The sequence below is a fragment of the Hibiscus syriacus genome, unplaced genomic scaffold (assembly GCF_006381635.1).
Source record: "Hibiscus syriacus cultivar Baekdansim isolate YM2019G1 unplaced genomic scaffold, ASM638163v2 tig00117034_pilon, whole genome shotgun sequence".
NCBI classification, from domain to species: Eukaryota; Viridiplantae; Streptophyta; class Magnoliopsida; order Malvales; family Malvaceae; genus Hibiscus; species Hibiscus syriacus.
In genome coordinates this window covers 8,839,086-8,851,571 of record NW_024063533.1, presented here as the reverse complement: position 1 = coordinate 8,851,571, position 12,486 = coordinate 8,839,086, and the positions used below count along the sequence as shown (strand labels likewise).

The 12,486-nt window shown below is 34.4% G+C and overlaps 1 protein-coding gene and 1 pseudogene across 1 annotated transcript; both read left to right on the top strand.

The window, feature by feature from the left end:
* Positions 1-912: 912 nt before the first annotated feature.
* On the top strand, positions 913-3,959 carry LOC120196416 (protein CHAPERONE-LIKE PROTEIN OF POR1, chloroplastic-like). The gene is made up of 5 exons (XM_039198227.1): positions 913-1,085; positions 1,173-1,267; positions 2,267-2,649; positions 3,514-3,590; positions 3,698-3,959. Exons 1-5 carry the CDS (start codon positions 1,027-1,029, stop codon positions 3,846-3,848), a joined length of 765 nt encoding a protein of 254 aa, XP_039054158.1. The 5' UTR covers positions 913-1,026; the 3' UTR covers positions 3,849-3,959.
* A 4,523-nt stretch (positions 3,960-8,482) lies between these two features.
* On the top strand, positions 8,483-10,557 carry LOC120196542 (annotated as a pseudogene).
* The last annotated feature ends 1,929 nt before the right edge of the window (positions 10,558-12,486 follow it).

Below are 12,486 nucleotides of genomic sequence, written 5' to 3'. Positions count from 1 at the left end.
TATAGATTTTTTTTGTAAATCTAAAATAGTTTAAGGATAAATTTGTAATTTAACATTCGTATAATTTTTATTATTCAATGACAGAATAATGATATTTTTGAAAGAAAAAAAGATTTAAGGGCATTTTAGTCCAAAACGCGGTAATCCAACAATACCTAAGGAAAGGGAGGTAATGACATTCCCAGTAATATACTCAAAAAAATCTACTATTAATAATAAAATATCATCGGGAATGAGATTCCCGGCCAACCAAACATGGGAATGTGGATTTCATTCATATGAGAATCCCACATTCCTTGATCTAAACACCCTCTAAGGGATAATAACAAGTCCCTTAATACTAGGGATGGGCATGGGTCGGGTTTTGGGCCAACCAGACCCGATCCGAAAATTTTATACCCTTTACCCGAAATCTGACTCGACCCGAGCTTAAGGTAATTTCACCCGACTCGAAATCCTACCTGATTTTTTAGATAAAACTGACTCTGACTTGACCCGGCTCAAAATAATAGAAAATTATTAATATTGTTCAATAAAATAGGGGCTTAATTAAAAAAATAATATAAAGAGGGTTATTATTACAATTATTTCTAAATATATAATGTGTAATTATATTATTTTTCGAGTCAGATCGGTCACATATTTTTCACTCTTAATCTGAACCCGACTAGACCCAAATATATCATCTAAAAATTTTGTTCCAAATCAAACCTTAATTTTTTAAAAATCCGGACCTGATTGAATCGGTCGGATCTAACTCATCGGGTTCGGTTCATGTGCCTATCCATAATACTAATAAATCCTCAAAGTTTTTCAAATTTGGACCGTAACCGAAACCCACCATTAATACGGCCCGGTTTCTATATGTTTGGGTCTTTGGCTTGTCCGCTAATAAATACACAAAATCCAGAAAACCTAGTTCCTCTTCTGCCCCCTCTAGCAGCTATCCCCAAACAAAGGCATTTCTGATGCTGGAGAGCCTCTCAACTTAGCTTCACCACAATTTCATCAAATTAAGCAATTTCAATGTCGTCTACGTCGCTCTCCAATCCTTCCCTTTCCATTCTTTTCGTTGGCCACAAACTGTAAGAGTTTAATTCTTTCTTTGTTTTTGAAAGCTAAGAATTTATTTAAAATTAGGTTACGATTTTTTTTAATTATTTGTTGTACAGTCGTCAAAATCAGAATACGAAGAATGGGATATATTATTTTCCCGTTTTTAGAAGACATAAAAGCCCTAGATGTGCCGTGGATATGCCTTCCGGAGGTAATTTTTGCTTACTGATGCTTCTCGTGTCCCATTTTTTCTGAATTATTTTGGAATTCTCAATTTGTTAGTACTTAATTTCTGCCAACATTCTTTCGTATCACTTTAGCTCATTTTTTTTCTTTTCTGATTTAGTGTAAATATACCCAGCATTGAAAATGCCCTTTTGGACTTAAATCGTATATCAGCAAGATTGTTGTAAGATTATGTTTGAATCTTATATAGATAGATAGTATCTGATTGTTCTTGTAAAAATTTGAGAGATATGTTGCTCCCACCCTTCATTTAGCTTTTAAGTACATGCGTCCAACACCATTTGTTGGGCATTGGTAGGGGAATATTATCCTCCAAGGAAACAAATTCTTTTGTATTTCTGTTGATAATCTGTTTTCGTCCCCCTAAAATATTATAAGTTCGCCACCTAGCATAAAATCATGCGCCCTTCCCTAACCGTATGTGACACACACCTTTACGAGTAGAATAGTTTGACATCATCTTTTTCCTGTAGAAATAGGCTGGCCAGTTTATCAACTTTTACAATTTCAAGTTATAATCTTTGGCTAGAGATGTGGCTGATGGGTTGAGTGATCTATAAGAAGGAAGGACAATTGTTTGGAACAAAATAATTTATTTCCTGTCAATGCATAGGTTGATGATTTTTGTTGTGCGCACTCAGACTTTTATTTATGACGAAAATCTGGAAAAGTCTATTAACCAAATGACGGAGCTGCATTTTGATCTTTGATCCCTTACCTTTGCTAATAACTTTGCACCACAATCATTCCATAGTTGACTGCATTGCTCCTATGGTCATTACTTATCTCTCTGTTTTTCTTTCATTCCAGCTCCCTCTGTTGGGCTTTATTTATGATATTGTAAATGTTTCATTGTTTCCCGATGTGGACCATCCTTGACTATTACAAGATATGGTAAATTGATGCAGCGACTTCATATTATTTATGAATGAATTTCAAATGTGTTTTTTCCCTTTCTCTTTAGGGAATGCTCCGAGTTTTCCTCGAGTTAGAGTTTGGGATCCCTATAAACGGCTTGGTATTAGTCCCTATGCTTCAGAGGAGGAAATTTGGTCAGCACGCAATTTTCTCTTACAACAATATGCTGGACATGAGAGAAGTGAAGAATCAATTGAAGCTGCTTTTGAGAAACTACTTATGGCCAGCTTTCAGCATAGAAAGAAAACCAAGATCAACTTGAAAAGTCGACTAAAGAAGAAAGTAGAGGAATCTCCGCCTTGGATTAAAAACTTGCTCAATTTTGTCGAACTTCCTCCAGTAGAAGTTATTTTTCGAAGATTGTTCCTATTTGCCTTCATGGGTGGCTGGAGTATAATGAATTCTTCTGAGGGTGGACCTGCCTTTCAGGTTCGTTACATTTTTTTTTCATTGCCTTCACCTTAATGATTACCAAATCAAAACCTCGCATAAAACCAGCATTATCTAGGTAAAATATTAATTTCACACATTTTAATGTGTTGATTGGAAAATATAAGTTTTCACTCCCAGTCTCTCACACTGTGATATGGCAAGGTCAGCTGCTTTACTGTGATGCAAGTGTCATATACTTGTTTAAATCTTTTAAATCTGTTTCAAGCTATGTTGCTGCAGTTCTTCATTTTCTCCAAAGTACCCTTGTCTGATACTCATATCGGACATATATCTGGACATGACTGTAGACATATTTTTTTTTTGATAGAAAATGACAGTAGACATATGATTATCCAAATATATGGAAAAACCTTAAAAGCAAAAAAATTAAGCATTTCCTCAGTAAGAGTTAATAGTAACTTGCACTTACCTGAGTTTGGTTAACAAAGGCTTCAAGTTAATCCCTGATACTTACCTTGACGGAAACTAGTTCATACTTCAATATGAATCTGTTCTCTCTGTTCTTTTGAAGCTTGAAAAATCTTCGGTATCATGGTTTTGTTGACTAGTTGTTGAAGCTACCTCCCAAAAAAGGAAAAATGAAAGAATAATAGTAATGGTAGTAACTAGAATAAATAAAAAAGGATTAAAGAGGTGGATTGAGTTTAGCTTGATCGGCATCAATTTAATGGCAGGGAGATGCCTGGGTAGTCTAGGCATTGTATAAAAAAAATGATTAAATAGGTCACGTTCAAACTTGTGTAAATTTTCATGTTTGCATCTTTTGAAGCTTCCTTTTCTTCAGTCGTTATACTCTACAAATATTCTTAATTCTTCTTTTATTGTTATTGGTATATGCAGGTAGCTGTATCTTTAGCAGCCTGCATATATTTCCTTAATGAAAAAACAAAGAGCTTGGGTCGGGCATTTGTTATCGGGTAGGCAATCAATTTTGCAACTTTTTTTTTTCTTCCAGTTCTCTTTATCATGTGTTACATTTTCCTTTCTTAGTCCGATCATTTTTCACTGGATTGTTGCATGGCAGACTCGGCGCTCTTGCAACTGGGTGGATATGTGGTTCAATCTTTGTTCCAATGATTCCAACAGTTCTAATTCACCCAACATGGACACTGGAATTGTTGACTTCATTAGTAGCGTATGTTTTCCTGTTTCTTGCATGTACTTTTCTCAAATGAAAATCCAAAACTGTTATGTCTCTTATGAAGTTTTGAAACTAGATTGAACTCCTTTTCTTACACATACATTTAATCTGCAAACAAGAATCGTAAAGTTTCCGCCTTATTTCAAATATTATTTATTGTGAATTAAGTAGCATCTAGATTGATATTCGAAATCGGGTATGCCATCAAAGTATTGGTGTTCTTTGGTCGTCCCTGTTAGAGGCTTGGTTTATATATGCTACCAACATCACAGCCTGATCCTGCTCAAAAATATGCATTTCAAATTTTGTCTAAATTCGTTTATGTTTGTATATTAAGACTATGTATAAAATTGTTATAAAATTGTTTATAGTTTGCGACTCGTAGAATTTATAAAATATATGCTAGAAATTGGATCGAGTTTATCAATCCAATCTTTGGACAAGTTTGTTCATTGAAAACTTATGGATCAAACATAACTTGGGGGTTTGCAACATCCGAGTCGCTAATGGAATTGGCGAAGGCGGAAATTGTTGTCTGCACCTGGATCTTAAAAATACTTTAATCTTCGAGAATAGGCTCAATAAAATACATAAATGTCCAAATTATATTATTTGGTGTTTAAAGAATTCTTTTTTTAAAGTATGTGTCTAATGTTTTCTTAGTTAATCTTTTAAGCATCTACGTAGTTAATCTTTTAAGCATCTACGTAGTAATAGTCGTTAAAAAGAAATTGTTATTTAATATGTGATATGTTTATATCTTTAAAAAATATAAAAAATAAAAAATAATTATTTTTCTAAAAATCCCTAAAATTTATCTAAATTCTAAAAAAATGGCTTATTTTTATTGATAAATATGGAGTGAATACAAAATAATATATGTTCAAATATTCTATATCAATTAACAACGAATGTTCATACCTTTGGTATACAAGATTTTCAATCCCAACACCTAAGTAATAAAAACAAATCTTTTACCATTAAAATTTGCTTATTTTTATACTTTTGTTAAATTCCTAAAACTTCTAAATCCCTAAATTCTAATACCCAAATCCTTAAATCTCAATCGGTTGGCCGCGAATTGATATAATACCAAGCTAAACACCACTCAGAAACAAGGCTGAATTGCTGGAATGTTAGGATTGTATGTTTGCTTTTAGGATGGTAAATAAGAGAATACAGAACACGTGTTACTTGAGATTGACTCGGTCAAAGTTCAATCAACACTCAAATCGAATGAACTTGATTCGAGCTTGAACCCGACTCGAATTTTTAACGAGCCAAAACGAGATACTTGATATTCGACTCGAAAAGTTCGTGAGCAAATTGAAAAAAAATAATATATTAAAATTTTAAATTAAATCATTTATATATATTTAAATACAATATAAGATTTTCATCTACTTAAGGTTCAACTTCGAGCTCGAGTTTGGGCGTTAATCGAGCTAAATTTGAGAATATTTTGAGTTTGAGCTTTTTCAAGTTCGAGTCGAGATTGTCAATTTTAAGCTTCTGATTTTCAAGCCAAATTTAATTTTAAAAATTTCAAATCGAATCGAATTTAATAATCCTCGAACTCGACTAGGCATGTTTACATTACTACTTGCTTTTGCGGAAATACGCAATTTGCAATGTGCGACTTAGAAGGGCCGGATTGCTGGGATTCAGCAGATTAATTTACTTCGTAGTTCATCTTAGTCTTGGTTGTTAGTTTTATTTATCGATTTCTGTTTATTTGTATTTCAGCTTTACAATTTCATTTTGTTCAATTTAGTCTGTGAATTGCATGTTTATTAATTTCTACTAAATTTTAAACATGTGTTTTGTGATTCAATTCATTTTGCTCTCTAGTTTATTTAAAGTTTGGTGTATTAATTTCATATTATTCCATTTTGGTCCCTGTTATAATTTTATTTGAGCTCATAGTTTCTTGTTCATTCATTTTGATACCTCTCATGTGTTGTTAATATTAATTATTACTATGTATGTATTAGTATTTATTATTATATTATGTATTACTATAGACTATATATCTTTATTATCTTATATATTTTGTATATAGTATATTATGTATTTTACTATTATTGTATATGTCTATTGTATGCATTTAGAAAATATATATTTTATATAGTTTTCATGTAAATGTTAAATAATAGTTTATATATATATATCATATATGTATATGCTTTGTATATTTATATTTATATGGTTATGTATTTTATTCAGCTGAAAGAGAGCGATATTACCTTGTAAGCGTGATGGCGGGAGCAGCAGAAGCACAAAAGCGTCTGGGCGGGAGACCATTCCGACCACCGGCGAGAGGTCCGCCTCCGCCCCCTCGCCCTCGTTTTAAATCCCTTGATCGCGAAAAGGTACTCTCTGTTTTTATTTCTTTGTTTCCACATCCTTAAATATTTGAAGTTCTAGGGTCTCAAAGCTTTTAATCTACGTGTTTTTTTCTTAGTTAGGAATCGTCAACAAGCTACCTGTTTTTTTGCCAAGGAGCTGACTCGGTTCCAACTATTAGATTCTCCTATGTTGCCCTGATATGGATATGGATATGGATATGGATATGGATATGGATATGGATATGGATATGGATATGGATATGGATATGGATATGGATATGGATACGGATACGGGGACGGATACAGGGACGAGAAACGACAATTTTTAAAATTACAGGGTACGGGGACGGCAAGGGTACGACATATAAAATAATTTTAAAATTATAAATAAACAATGAATTAAAGTTTGAAAACCTAACTCTTAAAAGAAACAGATAAGGTTGGAGCTATATTAAAAAATCTAGTTATATAGAATCACTGAAAAATAAGAGGAAACTAAGATCTGGTAAGCAATTTCGTATCAATGAATTATCCAGTGCTCATACGCAACGAAAGAACACAAGTTGAAATCAAATCATCAAGCCATAAAATCAGACATAAGTGCAGGATTCCATTAAGAGCGGCAAAGTGCAGTCTAAATCTCCTACATAAGTCTGCCATATCCTTTGGCTATTATACAATCATATAATTCAAACCACCACTATGTACATACAACATACGTATATGCATGAGACCAACAAAGGTAAAGAAGTGAAAACAGAACATGAAAGAGTATTGACCAGAACAACCAGGTCGCAAGAAAAATGAAATCACATTTAAAAGAATTATAAATCGGATGACAAAAAAATATGAAATTTTGCATTCAGTAGAAATCAAATACAAAACATCTGGAACGTATAGTTTAATGAATATAAGACATCGAGAAAGACATATCTGACACAATAGAACTAATCAAATAAATTGCAAAATAGTGAACCTTAGATGAAAAAACCCAAAAAGAAAAAATAACCCAGAATAAAATAATCATCCAAATACAACAGAAAAATAAGAAAACTCAAATCAACAATTATCAAGGAAAGAAAAGCACATGAAAATAACATAAAAGAAATGAGAAACTAACACGTATGGAGACACAGGGAAATAGTTGTAGCTTCCTTTAAAAGTTTACAGTCCTGCTCGATGAAAGGATTGTGTTCGAGAAAGTTTTATGGTTTGATTCATTAAAAGCGAGCAGAATTCTATTCGTGAAACACTTGAGCATGTTTTTTATCATCAATTTCAGATAGAAACAAGATGAGAGAAGCACAAAGAGAGAAAAGAAATCGGAGAACTTAACTAGCCAACTGAAACTTTAAAACCTGGAAGTTTCACTTCAGCAGCACAAATTTAGTGTTGAGAGTTGAGAGACGATAAGAATCGAGAGAAGAAAGAGGGAATTAAATAGCTGTGAAATTAGGTTATGCGATTGGAATTATTTTTAAATGTAAAATGAAAAAAAGAGAACGGACGCATGTGAAAGTCTCCAGCCGTACCCGAAACATCCTCAGCTCTCAGTGAAACGTTCCCGTGACACGTCCCCGGTACGTACCCCAACCGTCCCCGTATCGTTCCCGTGCCGGGGACGTATCGGGTACTTGAAACAGCACACCGATGGCATCCCGTGCTTCCTAGAGATTCTCAATACCGATTTTCAGATAACGCTGTTGTGAACTCGAGTTTGTGGAACTCATCGTGTTAACAGAACTCAGTCGTCGACTCATTTACTGCCTTGGAAGATGGACCTGCAACTTTCGTTTTTGTTGAAGAAACCTACCATCTCCATGCCTGTTGTCAATTTGAAGAGCTCAGGGTTGGATTCAAAGCTCATGGTTGAGTTACCAGATGAAACATCCGAGTAACAAAATCCAGCTGACGATAATATTATTCTTTGATTTATCATCACAAATTTCTCTAGCCATCTTCCTTTTAATGTTTATGCTTCTTCACTTAGCTGATTCTACAACAAAAACAATTCCTTCAATATTCATTCAAAGAATAAAGGGAAACCGATAATAATGAAAGCACAGTTATGGATAATAGCTAATAAAAAAAGATCTAATCTTGTTAAAACAAAAAATTATGAGAGCTTTTAAAAGTTTTGGGATGGGGAGTGAGGTTCATTTCTTCATTGGGAAGAAACTTACTTAAGAGAGAGGAAAGGGGTTAACGGTTAACCGAACATTTCCTAATTCTAACAAACCCCCCGAACAGGAAAAAAAAAGGATGAGAACTTGAGGATCTAAATATTTTTTCCACGAGTTTAAGGCAAAACGGAACAACAATGGGGTGTTAAATTTCAGGTTTGAATGCATGGCTGTTCATGGAGGAGGGGACGTCTGGATCAACGACAGCAGGTTCAGGATCGTAAGGCAACTCGGTGAAGGTGGGTTCGCCTATGTTTACCTGGTGAAGGAAGTCGTGTCCGATTCCTCTTCAGCTTTGGCTAGTGGCTTAGCCAAAAAAGTTAAGGAGCCTTCACATCCCTCGGGTTCGTTCTCCTTCATAAACACCTCTTTTTTAAGGATTTTATAATTTGTATATTTCTATTGAATTTGTTTCTGATCTGGGTATTTCTTTAAATGGTAATTGGTGATTGCTTTCAGTTCTTATAGTTAGCTTGAATATTCTGTTCAGCTATATGTTGTCTTTTTTAATTTTTATTATCTTGACGTGACTGGATTTATGGTGTATTTACGTTCTGGTTTCTTTGATTGAAGTTTGGGGATACTATATGGCTGTTTTATAGGAAATTCAAGTCTGTTGTCACTTGAGGATTAAATCCATATGTGGTATTCATGAACTTGTATAGTAAAATTTTGGGGTTATTTTGTCTTGGCTTATTCATTAGATTAGTCTATGGATCTGAAGTTATCTTCCTTTTTTTTCTATGCCTCAAAATTAATCTAATAATCTCATAAAATTGGATTATAATTCATGTCGGTTAAAAAAATGGAATTTCCTACGATTATCACATTCCCACTGGAGTTATAGAACTAAAATCATGGATCAGTTGAAGCTTTGATCTCAGCTCCGTTATAGGAACAAAGGCATCTGGCTTAGAAGTTTTTGCTTAATATGGAATTATCTTGTCTCTGATGTATGATAGTTTGACGTCTTGCCTGTCGGATTTCACATTTATGCATTTTATTCTTTATTTTCTGAATTCACATCTTAAATGGATCTGGTTTCGTTTCTTTGTTTGAGAACATATAAAGGATGGTGACCTCTGTTGCTGTTTGCGGGGTTTTACTTTATTTTAGAATTATGTATTCGTAGGCTAAATATAATGTTAAAATGGTTTTGGAGCAAACATAAGTTGGGTTGCATTTGCAGATGATGGAACGTATGCGATGAAGAAAGTTCTCATTCAGATAATGAGCAGATGGATTTGGTTCGGGAGGAGATTCGTGTTTCAACCCTGTTTAGTCACCCTAATCCGCTTCCGCTTCTTGATCATGCTATCATTTCTGTTAAGGTAATTATGCAGATCTCTTATTTTAATCAATCTCGAAAGCTGTTACATGCATCTTAAATGTTTCTGAAATTTGTTGACTAATTTACCCATAAAATCGGTGTAAAACTTGCAATGGAAACTACTTTTCAAGATTCTTGCGTGTTTTCTTCATGGCTTTTCTTTCAAATTACTTTTCATGTAATTGCATTTGTCGAAAATATTTTGATTAAATTTGGCTAGCCTACACAAGAAGGATCATGGAATCATGAAGCATATTTACTATTTCCTGTTCAATTGGATGGAACACTGCTGTACAATTCCACAGCTACGACTGCTAGAAAGGAATTTTTTATCTGCCTCAGATGTTCTTCAAATATATCGGCAGGTGAGTAAATCAATCTTATGTTTTTTGAACTATTTGATGCAATTCCTTTCGTAATACACTTTTAAGGGCCTGAAATAGCATTCTCAGTTTTATGGCTAGCAGTGGATTTAATGCATTTATTTATACTTTAACTTCTGGCTTCTGTTTTCCATTGTTTGCTCTTTTTTGTGTATTATAATTTCTCTTAATAGTGTTTTCTATTTTCGGATTCATTGATGTCACAACTTGTAAGGAATGGCTAGAAGCATTTGACTGGACCAAATTGTTTCAGCAGCTGTGTGCAGGACATATGCACAATTTTGAGCCTCCTTATGCACATAATGATGTCAAGCCTGGTAATATTCTTTTATCCCATAGAAAAGGGAAACGGCCTCTTGCTGTATTGATGGATTTTGGGAGTGCTCCTCCTGCAACGAAGCAAATTCGCTCTCGTTCTGAGGCACTACAGCTTCAAGTGCTCATTTTTCTTTATGTTTCTTCATTGCTTAAAAGTCTTCTTATTTTTATTTGCTTATAAATTCTTTTTTTTCTTTCTGGAAAATAAACCCATGCCCTTCTTCTTTAAATCTGTACACTTGATGTTCTACTTCTATCAACAAAGACGGGTACTATTTAAACACATAAAAATGATGTATAAAATATAAATACATTATTGGCTTATTCATATGATACATTTACCTTTTCATCAAATTAAAATATGTTAAAAATGTTTTCTCTTGATAATAAATCCATTTGTACGAATGGGCATCAGAGCACTGTTCAGCACCTTTCCTAGCCCCTGAATTGTGGGATTTCCCCCAGTGATGCAGATATTGATGAAAGAACTGATATTTGGTCGTTGGGTTGCACTTTATATGCAATAATGTAAGAATTAAGACTGTTTGAGATCTGATTTAAAGGATTTAGCCCTTGCCGATGACATGACCTCTGATAGGAAAGTATGGAGACTTAAGATCAGGGTAGTCGAGTAGTGCGAGTCACATCTATAGGGTGTATCATCTCTGTCTTCTTTTAATGCATATATAGTAATTTACATGACTTCTACTTTTTATAAGTTTATGTCATTGGAGTTTATAAAGGCTTAGAAGTAGGGTAACGGAGTAGTGTTGCCTTAGTTTAGGTTTTAACCCATTTGACTTTATTCATTCTTGTAGCTTGATATCGTTGACTTCTGTATATTCTTCTCTTCATGTTTCCTCTTTTTAAATTTAGTCGGGTCTTACGTTTCTGTTTCTATGCAGAGATTTTTACGAAGGGATCTATTTGCAGGGATTACTTCCCATTACAGACGCGCATATGATAGACTGCATATGAAGACTGATCAACTATGTATTTATTTATTTATACATGCATTGCATTTTATCTTTATTTTTAATTTTATGATTGCCGGAAGTCTTCCACGGAAACTGCTCTCAACCTGACGGTGGGGGCAGCCTACTACCCTACCTCCAATTACCCCATTATATATGAGAATATGGTTTTGTTGTTGTTGTTGTTGTCGTTCTTTGTCAAATAATATGGTAAACAAAGTGTAATACCTTAATTTTATCCGAGAATTAAAGAGGGAATAAAGTGCAAACTTGTAATATTACCTTTTGTTTTGTAATATGTGAGGGCTTTAAAAGCCAATCAAAAATAGATTTCAGCCCCCATTCCCCCATTTTTTGAAAGTCAAAAAGAAAAAAATCGACTCCACTAACCCACATAATCCATCACCTAAACATACCCCAATCAACCATAAAGAAAATGGAATTTTCGGTGGAAAAGCAGAGTGAGGGACCCTTACCTTATCTATTTGTTGCTAACAAACAAGTGAGGGGAGGAACCTACAAGAATAAAAAAGGCAGAGAGGATTCGCTGAATAAAAGGGGGGACAGAACCAAAGAAAAGAAACTGAGAGAAAATATCAGAGAAAAATTATTCTGGTTTTGAAAAGAAAAACCGAGAGGAAAAATCACAGGGGTGATTTGGGGAGCATTCGAACAAGAAGAGTATTCGAACCACATGAGAAAGAAAAAATATACAAAAAAAGATTGAGAGAAAAAACATCTTACCTCTGTTCGAAACCGTGGGAGTTCGAAGCCGCCGGTTTTCCTCGTTTATTCGAAAGGTATCATCTTAGATCTAGGATTTTCTGTGTGATTTTTGGAAAAGGTGTTTGTAGATCAGAGTTTAGGGGGTTAAAGGTTTCGATTGGAGTGTTTTGGCCTCCTCCGGGGTCGTGCACCGCCGTGGGAGCCTCCGGCCACAGTGGCTTTTCTCTCTTCAGTTGAGAGAGTTCTGAACTCTCTCTCTCTTCTCTCGTTTTAGCAAAGAAGCAAATGAGGATTTGGGGAGAAAATAAGCCCTTTGATGAGGCTTTTAAATGCCAGCAAAACGACAACGTTTCTAGGGGACGGTATTAGCGTGTTTTCATACTTAGGGTATATCACCGATTAGGTCCCCA